Raw genomic sequence first — 14,010 nt, 5'->3', positions numbered from 1 at the left:
AAGGGGATGACCGTTGGGGCCAAGTAGTGTCCCAGAGTTGAGGGGATACTGCTGGACATCCTGGAAGGTCAAGGTAGTCAGAGTTCACAAGGAAGAGTAAAAGAAAGAAGGGAGAGAGAGAGCTCTGGGAATCTGCAAAGGGTCCCTGTCATATATTCAGATGAGTAGTGATCAGTGCATTCAGGTAAAGAAACTACTCGAAGCTAGGGGAAGTATCACTCAAAAGAATTAGAGGGAACAGGGGCGCCTGGGTGGCGCAGTCGGTTAAGCGTCCGACTTCAGCCAGGTCACGATCTCGCGGTCCGTGAGTTCGAGCCCCGCATCGGGCTCTGGGCTGATGGCTCAGAGCCTGGAGCCTGTTTCCGATTCTGTGTCTCCCTCTCTCTCTGCCCCTCCCCCGTTCATGCTCTGGCTCTCTCTGTCCCAAAAATAAATAAATGTTGAAAAAAAAAAATTAAAAAAAAAAAAAAGAATTAGAGGGAACAATCATCAGGGCTCACAGAAGGCCTGTAATTGTGCCTGTTCCTACCAGTCAGATTGAAAAATCTCATAATTTAGAAGGGTCTTCCTTCAATAATGGGGCAAAATAAGCCTTACAGCAACTGCTGCTACAAAGCATAACATCAAAACTTTGAAAAGACCCATCTGTTTCCAAATAGCTTAACTGGGTTGCAGAACAAAGCCCAAGAATATTTCTAGGGATACAAAAATATCTAGCGCCTAGTAAGTCAAAATTTATAGTGTCTGGCATTCAATCAAAAATTACCAAGCATTCAATGAAGCAGGAAAATATGACCCATAATGAAGAAGAAAGTCAATTTACTGAAATGACCCAGAACCGACACAGATGATGGAATTGGTAGACAAGGACATTGAAGCAGTTATTCTAATTCTACTTCATATGCTCAAAAAGCTAGAGGAATGACTGGACATAGAGAAGATGTGAAAAATGACCCAAATCAAATTTTTGGAGATGAAAACTACAATGTCTGAGCTTACAAAATACTGAATGAGATTAGATATTACAGAAGAAAACTGTAACAAATTTGAAGACATAGCAATAGAATACATCAATACAATCAATTGTAGAGTTTGTCGCATTCTTGTCAGAAATAAATTTTGCTTGCCTTTAGTAAAAATATTTTAAAGGCCTAGACTCTAGTCACAACAGAAGAAGGGTTAAGGAGACAGAAATAATGCACAGACACAAAATAAGTGTATGTGTGGAGTTGACCAATGGTTAACTCAGTCCACATAACATATCCGACAAGAACATTATGTCGCAGTCACAAGAAAGTTGCTCTTTGGACTGCTGGCTTTGAAATATTACTAATATGCTCCTAAATATCCTTACTTTCCCCATAGGATCCATTTATCAACTACCCAAACTAGTGCTAATGTCATTTAACAGGGCTTGTGAATACCCAGACAAAATGGAAAATTCTGTCTTCTTTTCTCACCTACACAAGTCTTCATGTCTTCAGATGCCATGAATCCATCATAACACAAGCACCTGTACTCCCCGGGTATGTTTGTACACTGACCACCATCACAGATATTGGGGTTATCTTCACACTCATCAATGTCTGCAGAGAATAAAGCCAACAATAGTGTGTTGTTAATATTAGTTCTGTTATTAAAGGGTGAGAAAGTCCAATAAACTCAGCCTATTTGCATAAGAGAATTAGTTCTCAAATCCAAATGTCCCATCAATTTATCCTGGGTGAAAAAGCAGAAAACCATTTTCAAGATTTACAATACACTATTCAGGATCAAGATCCGCACCCTCTTAGAAATCCGTCATTTAATTAGTAATTTTATTCCTGATATGAATTTATCACTCAACAATGATTATGAATTTTATTTTTCTCATTGTCAAATGTAAATGCCTAAGATCTATCATCTGGTTTACTGCTATTTTAAAGGTGAAGTTTGCTTAAAATAAGCTTATCTACTTCGATGCATTTTTAGTAAAAATATTTATTTTCAACATTTAACTATTACGGTCAAATTTATATTTTAGCTTTTCAAGGAGATTTTTCTAGATAAGATAAAATAATTTTGATTCCTAAACCCAAGGCCTCTTCTTAACGGAAACCAAAGTGAAAACCTGTCTTACCTACCTCCCTTCTCATCTCTAGCTGATGACATGGCTCTTCCAGCCCAGGATGATACAACAGGAAGTGAAAATTAGAGCAACAGTTCTCAAGTGTTAGCACTTGGAGAACTTGTGAAAACAGATTATTGGGATCTATCCCCAGAAGTTTCTGGTTCTATAAATCTGGGTAAGGCCCAAGATTTTGCATTTCTAACACATTCTCGAGTGATGCTGATGCTGCTGGTCCAGAGAATCTGGGCCCTGAGTAGCACTGAATAAACCAAAAGATCAGATTCTTCAAAATTCTGATCAGTAAGGAAACTATATTTTATACTCCATATGCCAGGAACTGTGCTAAGCACTCTATACACTCCCCCACACAAGCAATCTGAACCCTATCTTTTAGATGAGGAATCTGATGCAAAGGATCTTTATTAAGGACATGCAGCTAAAATATGTGACAAAAAATTTTTTCAACTCAGGACTGTCTGACTCCAAAGTATGGGCCCTGAACCACTCTAGGTATGGACCTGTTATTGAGAGATTTCATAGGAAGCTAAGACCTACTCACCAGTGCATGACCTCTGGTCGGGCATTAGTGCGAATCCTGGCTGACAGCTACATTCATAGCTGCCTTCCGAGTTTGTGCAGAAAGTCTCACAATTACCATTCATTATGCTGCATTCGTCGATGTCTAAGAAAAATAAAAACAACATCACCTTTCTCTGTGTTTGAGATCATGGCATGGGTTTAAAGTTTCCAAAGAAAAACAAAACAAGACAAAAACATCCTAGGGCAACTGGAAGTCATTGGGTCATTCAATTCCTTCAACACATATAAAGGACAAACCTACCATGTGCTAGAGATAAGAATCTAATAGTGAATGAGACACATCCTATCCCTACCTTCATCATGCTTACGTTGCAGCCGGGAGTTAAATGAACAATCAGTTACACAGTACATGGTGTGCCACATGCAATGTAGGATAAATGCTAGGGATAAAAGAACAATCCCAGATATGATAATGGGCACGTGGATGAAATTCTCTGGGTCACATATTCAATTATAAACTTGACACTCAGTTAGATCGGCTGAGGTTCCAATCCTTTTCAAGAACCTGAGTTGGAATTCTCAGTTGTCCTGGGCCATGTTTCAGAAAAATTTGGGCTGATTTATGGCTTTGGGTGGAAACCATGTGAGACTTGGCAGTTCCACATGATGTACACCCCAAACCAGGCAAAAACTGGCAGCTTTTAAAAAGTTTCACTTTGACTTTGGGCACAATAAACCGAGAGGGCTTTCTATGCCACTCTTCCCACTAAACCCACAGAGGGCCGTCCACAAAGCAAAATGCTTGTCCCACAAAACCCCATCTTTAAGAAGTGCCAGACCTGGCCTCCATCTCAACCTATGAACAGAACACAGTCTTCTTTCCAATAATTATTCTTTGAAATGTCTTAACTGATCTAAACCACCTAAGGGCAGACACCGTACCCTATGTTTTTTGCCTTTGTCACAGAACACAGGCTTTGTTTATGGCAGGTGGTTAGTAATCACTTGCTGATTTGCCTGGGTACGCACATGCATAAACAAAGCATGTGCTACCGTTCAAAGCAGCATGGCTCAAATTATACTTGTTAGAGCTAAAACACCCAACATCCTTCATTTAAATGGTTCTTTAAAACAGACAAGGGAGGTGAGAGCCAAAGATCGTGAGCCACCATGAAAAGAATTTTTACTTGCAGGAAAATAAGGAAGATAAAGTAAAAGCAACTAGGGATGAAAACAAAACTCAGAGAACATTGTTTGGGTGTTTTAGGAAGAGACTAAGTAAAATATAAAATGAAAGAGAGAACTTACCGACACAGAACAGCCTGTCAGGAGTTGGATTATAGCCAGGGTTGCAGGCACACTGATACTTCCCTATGAGGTTCACACAACGGCCATTGGGGCAGAGGTTCGCACTCAGTTCACACTCGTTGATGTCTGTTTAGAAAATAAAAATAGTTAACATCCAGACAGAAGCTTCTGACTGTGGCAGAAGCGTGGGTTGAACAGCTGACGACAAATAAGTGGTCTGAAAGTCTTCTTCCTTACCTATACATGCTGAGATGTTGGGGGACAGCTGATGACCAGGAGGACATTCGCAGCGGAAGCTTCCCTCTGTGTTTAGGCAAACACCTCCTCGGCACAGGAGAGGATCTCTCTGACACTCATCGATATCTGCAAAATGGCGATGGCCCATGTTGACGATGGTGGTGGTGTCCTAGTCCAGGACCCCAGGCCAGTGCCCTCCTCAGTGCACCCAGTTGGTTAGAGTCTTGGCTGCCCATGGCTCACAGACTCCCTTCTTGGAGAACCACTGTCCCTCTCACCCAGAAATGTCTGAGAGGCGAGAATTATACCCCACCCCCGTGTTGGGGGCTTCCCAGTGGCTGGCACAGGACTGTACAATGTGGCCTCCTTGCCTAACAGTGGGACAACTCTTTGGTGCCATTCATATTCCAGAGGCCCCTGTAGGATCAGGTTAGGGCTAAGAGACCTCTTTCCCTGCCCTAATTTGCTTCCCTTACTTCCTTACAGCTTCTTTCTGAGAGTACTACCTCACAAAACTCCCCATCTCAGGCCTCTCTCTAGGGAACCCGATCTAATACAGCCAGCGTAATCAATATCTTTTTCTAGATGTTGGACAGAAGCCCCATAATGTGACCTCCAACACAGCTAATGTTTGAATTGTTCTCTCTTCCCTGGGGTGTCTCTTCCAGGTGTTAAACTCACTTCTTAGACCCATAACTGGTATCCTAGGCCACCTGCCAACCCACAGTATAAATTCCCTCATGCTTTCTGCATGTCAGTCTCCCTCTGCCCCAGACTGATTCTGGACTCACTGGTCAGGAAACCAGTCCACTGGGGGAGCTGGGGAATCCTGGGAGGGAGGCTCTGAGTTTTCAAAGCTTCGGGGAATCCCTCTCTTCCTGTGTGGATCAGATGGTCACACACTTACCCATGCAGTTCTTCATCATCATGAATCCACTTTCATAGCCCTCGTCACACTTGCATTCAAAGTCCCCTGGGGTGTTCACACACTGGCCTCGGCCACAGAGGTCAGGGGATATTCGGCATTCGTCGATGTCTGAATGAGGGCAGTAAGTGGCAGCACATGAGTATCAGGATAGCTTTCATTCTTGTGGCAATATGTTAAAGGTGAAGAGTTCTAAAGGGTATTCCAGGAAGGGGAGCCCGTCACTGACCTGTGCAGTTCCTTTCTTCAGAGTCAAGAGCAAAGCCACTGTCACACCTGCACTTAAAGCTGCCAATGGTGTTTCTGCACTTGCCGTGGGTGCAGAGGCTGGGAATCATCTTGCACTCGTTGATATCTTCAAGAAAAATAAAATGTGCAGAAAGTTCCTGAGCATCCTATAAGAAGTTTTCCATGCCCCTATTTTTTAATGTTTATTTATTTTTGAGAAAGAGAGAGAGACAGAGAGACAGAGAGAGAGAGAGAGGGAAAGCACAAGCAGGGGAGAGGCAGAAAGAGAGGGAAACAGGATCTGAAGCAGGCTCCAGGCTCTGAGCTGTCAGCACAGAGCCCCACGTGGGGCTCAAACCCATGAACTTCAAGATGGTGACCTGAGCCAAAGTCAGATGATTAACCGACTGAGCCACCCAGGCGCCCCTCAATGTCCTTATTTAAAACCCAGGAGGGTCCTGATTTAAAGTCTTGGCAATATGCATTTTATTGTATTGTATTGTATTGTATTGTATTTTTAATGTTTATTTATTTTTGGGAGAGAGAGAGAGAGAGAGAGAGTGCCAGCGAGCACGAGCAGGGGAGGGGCAGAGAGTGTGTGTGGGGGGGGTATTGGGGGTGGGGAGGGAACAGAGGATCTAAAGCAGGCTCTGCACTGACAGCACAGAGCCCAACGTGGGGCTTGAACTCGTGAACCATGAGATCATGACCTGAGCCAAAGTCGGACGAACAACAGGCTGAACCACACAGGTGCCCTTGGCAATATGCAATTTAAAGAATGTGTGATGATCCATGAGAACTATGATTTTGTAAATGCTTCTAGTCTTTTAAACTTCTACATTTTAAAAAGCAATATTAGGGAAGTAGAAGGGGTGTTTATTTGGACTTTTAGAGCCCAGCACACTGCCTGATACATACCAAAACACTTAAGTATTTGCTGAATGAATGACTAAATATTCTAAACCACTAGCATCCATACTTAAAAGCACATAGAAGATGACTGGCATATATTGCTTCACAGCAACCAATTGAGAGTATAGTGGAATGAGATATTCATCTATTCTTTTTGATGCTTCTTTGGATATACCTAAAATATAAGAATGGCAAAAAAGATGCCATTTATAATTTAAACTATTTGTAAATATTGTATACTATTTAAAATATTTTCTGAAATATGTATAAAATTTAAAAATATTTTCTCAATTAATATTAAGGTGTTATTAATATAATTAAAAGAGTTTCTTGTACACTAGGGGACTGCATAGGTACCCTGTGATCTCCTTTCAGGAGTTTTTTTTTTTTTAATGCTTATTTATTTTTGAGAGAGAGACAGAGACAGAGAGAGACAGAGTGCAAGTCGGGGAGGGGCAGAGAAAGCGGGAGACGCAGAATCTGAAGCAGGCTCCAGGCTCTGAGCTGTCAGCACAGAGTCTGATGCAGGGCTCAATCTCACAAACGGTGAGATCATAACCTGAGACGAAGTCGGATGCCTAACAAACTGAGCCACCCAGGTGCCCCTCCTTTCAGGAGTCTTTCTAAAGCAAGACCTAAAGTTCAAAGAATACAAGTTCATTTCTACAAAATATCATGAAAGACAAATTAAATCTCCAGAATAAGTCCTTCTGTGGTAATGGATTGCCACAGTCTTTGGAAGCAAATTATTCAAATTCCTTTGAATTTACTGAGGAGACATTTAAGAGGCCATCTAGAAACTGTCTCTATAGACAGAATTTTAATCCCCATGGTTTCTTGGACTGAACACTCGGTACAAAAAAAGCTTACACTTTTTATATAAGAATAATTAAGCAATATTCATATACTCATTTCCCAGTTTTATAAGTTGATTTAGTCATGAAGTGTAATAACTAGGCCCAGGCACACTGGGAAACCAAGATAAAAATCTATAGCAGGAATATAAGCTGAGACTCTCGGAAAAACTGGAATTCTGAGAAACCAGTCATGATTTTTGCCATGTGCTAAATAAACAAGTTATGCATCATTGTGCGTAAAAAGTTAAATCAATTTTGGAATTAGATTAAATTTGTAATTTCTCATTTTTTTTACATGAATTTTAGGTTATAGTATAATAAACTGAAATAGTGTTTGAGATATCATAAGGCACTGGAATGTGTTTGGCACAGGAATGACTTTCACTGTATTTTGGACCAAGAGGACCTGCCATTGGCTTCTCATGCCACTCACCCCCAATAGCTATACTCAGGTGAACTGAAGTGACCCAGATGAAATCAGGAGATAAAGGGGCAAATCATATAGCATTAGCAGATGGAATTAAAATTCCCCAAGAAGATTGCCTTTTTGTTTCTATTTGGTTTAGGATAGTACTATAATCTACATTAACACTTAATAAATAGCTAATGGGAGAGGCAAGTGACCTCGGGCAGTCCTGGAGGTGGGGAAGGAGAAGCCGTCGCAGAGTGAACATCTGCTGTCTGTTAACCCAGCAGGTGAACGATGTACGCTCAGATCATCGAGGGATGGCCACATGGGTGATGTTCACTGTAGTTCTCCTGGTAGCAGAACCTCCAGTCCGTCTAAAAAGAGGAGCAATCAAGCACTGAAACCATTGTACCTTTGAAGAAAGGTTTTCCATTTGTAATTTCTTTGGTGGCGAATCCAGGCCCCCTGGGACAGAGCTCCTCATACTCAGGCGTGTTCCTCACAGGACACTCCTCGCATTCCTCGGTACCCCAGGCCGCCCCGACCGAGCAGCAGCAGGCATCCATGCGGTGGCGGCCGGCAATGGGCAGAGTGCACTCCTCGTCCTCGTACCTCAGGAAGCAGGTTTCCACGCGGATATCTGCCAGATGGAACACAGGGAGGCTGACGAGAGCTACTCTGTTTTCACTGGCCCCAGCCGCCAACCAGTTGTGTCAGGCAAAGTACAATAAACACCATAATCTGTGATGTACTTATTGGCCGGAATGATTTTTTTTTTTTTTTTCCAAAAGGAGCTCAGGCTTTCTGATGGGTATTCCCACCTAATAAAGACTCCCTTTTCTTTGGTAGCTCATATTTATTTGGACCTCCTATTTCTGGAAACATTCCTTTCAAGTTTAGGCACCTTCTGATAATTCTACATGAGGAACGGTATTCTGGGAAATCCCACAATGTTTTTTTGGGAGATGTCTGCTCCCTGTACAGACATGCTTACTACCAATGCATGCGCTCCATAATGCTTTGACGTCTGCTCTCTGGCTAAAAGGAAGCTGCACTCTTTATCACTGGAGAACACCTAAGCCAGCTCCAGCATACCTCATTTTTGGAGAGGTGCAATGTTAAATTCCAAAATGAAGACTGCCTTACTTGGGATTAAAGAGGAAAAATACAAAGAAAAGCCATCCATTCCTCTTCTCAAGTATTTCTTTCACCTTTACATGGTCTTATGTGTACATTCTTTGGGGCACATGTGGGTACCTCTAGCCCCAAACCCAAATTCACGGAATCGTAAGGGAGAGTAGGAGAAGTGACATGGTGGATGTCAGAAGACCTGGAGCTTGGTCTTGCAACTAAGAAGCTGCTTGTCTTAGACAAATTATGAATCCTGTCCCTGACTTTCCATATCTGTAAAATGATGTTGCACCCATCCTTGGGGGGGTACTGTGAGGCTCAGATGAGATTGTGTGTCTGGAAACTGTAAAGTGTAATTAAAACCTAAGGCATTATCTTCCCTCTCTTTCTCCTTCACAATGTGGTCTTTAACCATTCACCTAAGTGCTTGAACTTCCTTTAATGTCAGAAAGCTTCTGAAGTCTTTGGGGCAACTCTACATTCAGGTTGCCTCTAATCAGATGGATAGCTCCTATCTTTTAAAATGATTTCTACATTAAACACTGAAGCATCTTTTGACTGAAGAACCTAGAAGAAGGTTTTCATTAAATGCTCATTCCTCCTAAACAAAAGCTGACTCCAGAGGAGAGTAATTGACATCCATGGTTGCAACAAGACTCAAGCCTTGGGATTCCATCTTTTCCCTCCCATATTGCTTATGCTATAAACCATACAGTTCTATATTTAAAGGTTAGTTAGTTCTAATTCATAAACAATCTGAATCCCTTACCCTCATATCACTCTTTTAACCACCTATAGTGGTTAAGGATGATCTCAGAGGAATGTGGTTTCAGATACACCATGTATCTGAGCATCATTTTCAGAGTCATGGACTCAGAAACGAGTGACCCAAGAGACATATTCCTGGCAGTCAGAAGCCACAGAAGTAGCATCAGAATAACTCTGCCAGATGTCACACACGATTGTGGGATCTCAAACATACTATCATTAAAAGTCCATAGGGCAGCTTTCTAAGAACTCAGGGTCCCATCTTCCATATCATTGCCACTTGGACTTGAGCAGTTGGCATGGAGAATCCCATCATGATTAGAAGTGACAGTACCCCTGGGCTCCTTCACTATTCAGGACTGTGGCACTCTTCACTCATACTCATAAGAGTTTCCTGCATGGACCTGTCCATCTTGCCAATGGCAGGACATACCTAGCGGCCATGGGCTACAGTTTTCAATCAAGCAAAAATGCTCTTGCCTCTGTTCACCTTGTATCCTATAGTCCATGGCATATGGGGGCAGATTTAAGAGCTTTGGAATAATAACCACGATGGTAATATTTAAGGAATAGTTACATCAATATAGAACTAAAGTTTCTCTTCACTAACATGTTCTCTACTCTTTGTATAAAGGATAAACAAAGAGCTTGAGTGAGGAAGCCTATTTGTCAAGGAAACCACCATAAATCCTAGTGGAAATGTTGAATTGGGCGTGTGTGTATCTGTACTTGAAACCAAATATTCAAATTTGTCTTGTTAACTGACTCTTTAATAATCTTTAGGAGATGGTCATTAGAAAAGTAATGAGCTCAGGATTTACCTAGGCAGATCCTCCCTGTGGCATCCAAAGTCATCCCACTGGGACACTGACATTTAAATGATCCCTTAGAGTTAACACATAAGCCATTTTTGCATACTCCTGGGAATACTTCACACTCATTTATATCTATGAAGAAAAAAAAGCATGAAGTTAAAATATCTATACAACATCATTCTGTTTTATTTCATACAAGGGGTCATAATTATTCTCACAACAGAAAAGGCCATTTTGAACCAAACAAATTCACAAAATTAGTTTGCCTCCAAATAGTTGATGTAGAATTTCTGGGATCTTTGAATAGCAACCATGCTGAGTCCACCTATTACCAAAGTTATAAGGGTTTCTCCATTGGTCCTAGCGAGTATTTTTTTTTAAGTTTTATTTATTTATTTTGAGAGAGACAGAGACAGTGTGAATAGGGGAGGGTCAGAGAGAGGAAGGGAGAGAGAATCCCAAGCAGGCTGCACACTGTCAGCGCAGAGCCTGACATGGGGCTCGAACTCAGGAACTCACGAACTGTGAGATCATGGCCTGAGTCAAAACCAAGAGTCAGATGCTCAACCAACTGAGCCACTGGGCAACCCAGTAATTTTTGAGTTACAGAGGCTGGGAGTTGGTGTGAGTTCTTGGTGACAGCTCTCGGTACTATAGACATCTCAGGTAAGACTCCCAGGAGTCACATAATTAGCTTTATGAGATCAGATGTCTGGAAATAAGTAGAGACAGAAACCTGGTCTTTCAAATGAACAAAGGAGAGATTGTGTGAAGGTGAGCATTGAGAAAAATCCCACTGAGAAATATGTGGGGTCAGTCAAAAGTGTCTTTTTAAGTGTCACCTGCTGAGATGTCCCCAGAAGGCACATAGTTCTAACTCAGCAATGGTCTCAGACTGTTCTGTCCCAGCTTGAGTTAGGGAGAGTCAAAAGATGCTCCTGTTCATTCATTCATCATTCACCCAGTCTCTCTCAAATGTACCAGTCCCTCCCAGTGCTTAATGGAACTCAGTATGTTCTCTGCACTTAACTTGGAAAAAATATTCACCATCGAGTTAATTCAAAGAAATATACTTGCCAATGCCAAAAAAGGGGAACATTAGTTAAGAAACACACACACACACACATACACACTGTGTCTCTATTTAGAAGAAATAACTTTCCAAGTGAGTGATGTTGAAAAATCTATTTGAAATCTTTCCTTGTGAGACATGTAAGTGGGGAGGGGAAATTTACCTTTTTGGGCTTTTTGTTCTGGCCACTTGTACATCAAAATGTGATGCTGAGGTCAGATAAGTTATTAACCGTGGGTCTGGACCAGAGAAAGGCCAAAGGATTCAGTCATCATTTGGAAAGCAAGACCTTGGGTGGGGGTTGTAGTGTTCCTCTTTATGTGAGCAAGGAAAAAACTTCATTTCATTCCACATATGGGACTAATTGCTGTTTTTAAAATTTTTCAGCTGCTGTGTCATGTCAGGTTGTGTTAGTCACCCTGACCTGCATCTATCTGGGACTCCGTGAGAAAGAATCACAGAAGACTGGAGAGGATCCACATAAACTTTCAAAAACGAGGCAACAGAGTATGTCCTTCTATATCATTCATGACCGTGAAACAAACAAACAAACAAACAAAACCCAGGACAAACCAAGAAAAAATGCAAATTTTATAGTCTCATTGAAAACTTCCACTTTTGTCTTCCTGATCGTGTTTTGAAAGTGCAGTCACTCTAAAAGTCACTCTTTTAGGTCAGCCTAAAACATTTTCAGTCACCCTGCCCTGTGGCCATAGTGATCCAACACTGGCAACAGCATATATATGCTTGTGAAATTAACATCTGTTATGTTCTGCAATTCTCATTAATTTTTCTCTCTGCTGCATATTTCTTACTGTAAAGTTTCATGACAGCTTTATCCAGTCCAAGTTAACATAAGCATTCTTCTTGCACACAGAAATTTATGGTTTATAAATAATCATAAATACCTTCACACTGTGTTCCTTTAATTCTTGAATAGCCTTTACCACATATAGGATCTGTAAAAAACAAACAAATAAATAAAAACCAAAAAACAAATTTGAGATAACAATATCCAGACTTTGTATGACATAGTGTAAGAAACATGAAGGAGTACCTGGACGTGAATTAGATTTCATTGCTATGAATAAGTCTAAGATAACAAGGTGTCTCTGAGACTGCATAGATGAAGAAGGAGAATGAAATGTCTCTTTGAATTAAGCTCAGTTCCTCTGATTCTGAAGACCCAAAGTTCCCCTAAAGATCATGCTAAGGTGATCACTAAGAAGGAAATTGGCTAGATTTCTCTCTTGCTAACAACTCTAAAATAGGAGTCACAGTATATGATTATTGTAACATGAATATGGAAGACCAAGTCTAAAATTTGAAGATCTCTTGCCCTGCAGCATTCACACATATAAATTCACACATTTATATACCCAGACACCAAATCAATAAAATCATCAGCAAGGCTCTCAAACCTCAGCTTTGCAACAGATTTAGAAGTTAGGTCATGAATAGTGGTTCCTTTATGTCGGTCTATTTTTGAAAGATAATCTATGCCTGCAAAAAGCCCTAAGTATGAGGTTCTAAGAGAGCCCATAGAAATTGCTGATCTAGGAAGGCAACATCAGGAAACCACATTACAGTGTGTGATAGACAATAATAACCAAATCACATGAAATTACTGTCCTTGACACTTCTCTTAGTTTCCTATTCAGCACTATGTTTCATTGAGGTCAGTGGAATTAAATCTAAAATTCCCAGGTGAACCTAAATGAAAAAAGTACTGGGTTTCCTCTTTCTAAGCGAAGAGACCAGTGGGACGGGCCCCGTAGCCACAGTGCCTGTCTCTCTCTTACCGAGTTGGCATAGGGTACACGGGCTCCCCCAGGCAGCACCGAGGGAAGAACAGCACTGGGACTTTAAAGTGGCTCCATTGATGTTGATCTCACACCGCCCATCAATGACAGTCTGCCAGCAAGTGCCCTTGATAGTTTCTGCAAGGAGGTTGGAGAAGATTTTATTAGATACTTAATCAAATCATTCAAATATGTGCATTGGAATTACAGCAAGAAGGGCATCATGAAACAAGGGATAATGATAATTTAAACTTTTGTTTATCCATACTTAAACTCTTACGCAATAAGGTCTTTTGCATCAAAAGTAGACACTAAATACAGTACTGATACAGCAGAATAAATACCTATGCAGATGGTTTTTGTTGGATCCAAAGTACTTTCAGAAGAACATTCACAAATAAAAGAGCCCGGGCTGTTCTTGCAGACGCCATTAATGCAAGGACTTGATTCACATTCATCAATGTCTAAAACAAAAAGAGGTCTACATTACTGCTAAAAACTAGTCTTGGGCATGAAGGAATATTTAAACTGTGGCCTCAATTGCTACCACATATTCTTTATTAGATGGTAAAGCTGGCCTAGATAGATTTTTTTTCTAGACTAGATGGAAAATCAAGAATAATAATTGAGGGGCGCCTGGGTGGCTCAGTTGGTTAGGCAACCGACTTCGGCTCAGGTCATGATCTCATAGTTTGTGGGTTCGAGCCGCGCATCAGGCTCTGTGCTGACAGCTCAGAGCCTGGAGCCTGCTTCGGATTCTGTGTCTCCCCCTCTCTCTACCCCTCCCCTGCTCACGCTCTGTGTCTCTCTGTCTCTCAATAATAAATAAACATTAAAGAAATTTTAAAAAAAGAATAGTAATTGAGCATATCTCTATGGCACAGAATCTGGCACAT

The 14,010-nt window shown here is 41.2% G+C and overlaps 1 protein-coding gene across 2 annotated transcripts in view; it reads right to left on the bottom strand.

Annotated features, from left to right (window-relative positions):
* Positions 1 to 14,010, bottom strand: part of FBN1 (fibrillin 1) — a 232,220-nt gene that overhangs the window by 69,729 nt on the left and 148,481 nt on the right. For both annotated transcript variants that reach the window (XM_045449811.1, XM_045449810.1), the window contains exons 21-31: positions 13,459 to 13,578; positions 13,115 to 13,252; positions 12,221 to 12,271; positions 10,247 to 10,372; positions 7,939 to 8,166; positions 5,350 to 5,475; positions 5,103 to 5,231; positions 4,196 to 4,321; positions 3,959 to 4,084; positions 2,670 to 2,792; positions 1,461 to 1,586 (exon numbers count right to left, since the gene is read on the bottom strand). In XM_045449811.1, the coding sequence (XP_045305767.1) occupies positions 1,461 to 1,586; positions 2,670 to 2,792; positions 3,959 to 4,084; positions 4,196 to 4,321; positions 5,103 to 5,231; positions 5,350 to 5,475; positions 7,939 to 8,166; positions 10,247 to 10,372; positions 12,221 to 12,271; positions 13,115 to 13,252; positions 13,459 to 13,578 (1,419 nt within the window). The remainder of the gene's footprint in view (positions 1 to 1,460; positions 1,587 to 2,669; positions 2,793 to 3,958; positions 4,085 to 4,195; positions 4,322 to 5,102; positions 5,232 to 5,349; positions 5,476 to 7,938; positions 8,167 to 10,246; positions 10,373 to 12,220; positions 12,272 to 13,114; positions 13,253 to 13,458; positions 13,579 to 14,010) is intronic.

This window comes from Leopardus geoffroyi, chromosome B3 (assembly GCF_018350155.1).
Source record: "Leopardus geoffroyi isolate Oge1 chromosome B3, O.geoffroyi_Oge1_pat1.0, whole genome shotgun sequence".
Taxonomy (NCBI): Eukaryota; Metazoa; Chordata; class Mammalia; order Carnivora; family Felidae; genus Leopardus; species Leopardus geoffroyi.
This window is presented reverse-complemented; position numbering and strand designations above follow the sequence as displayed.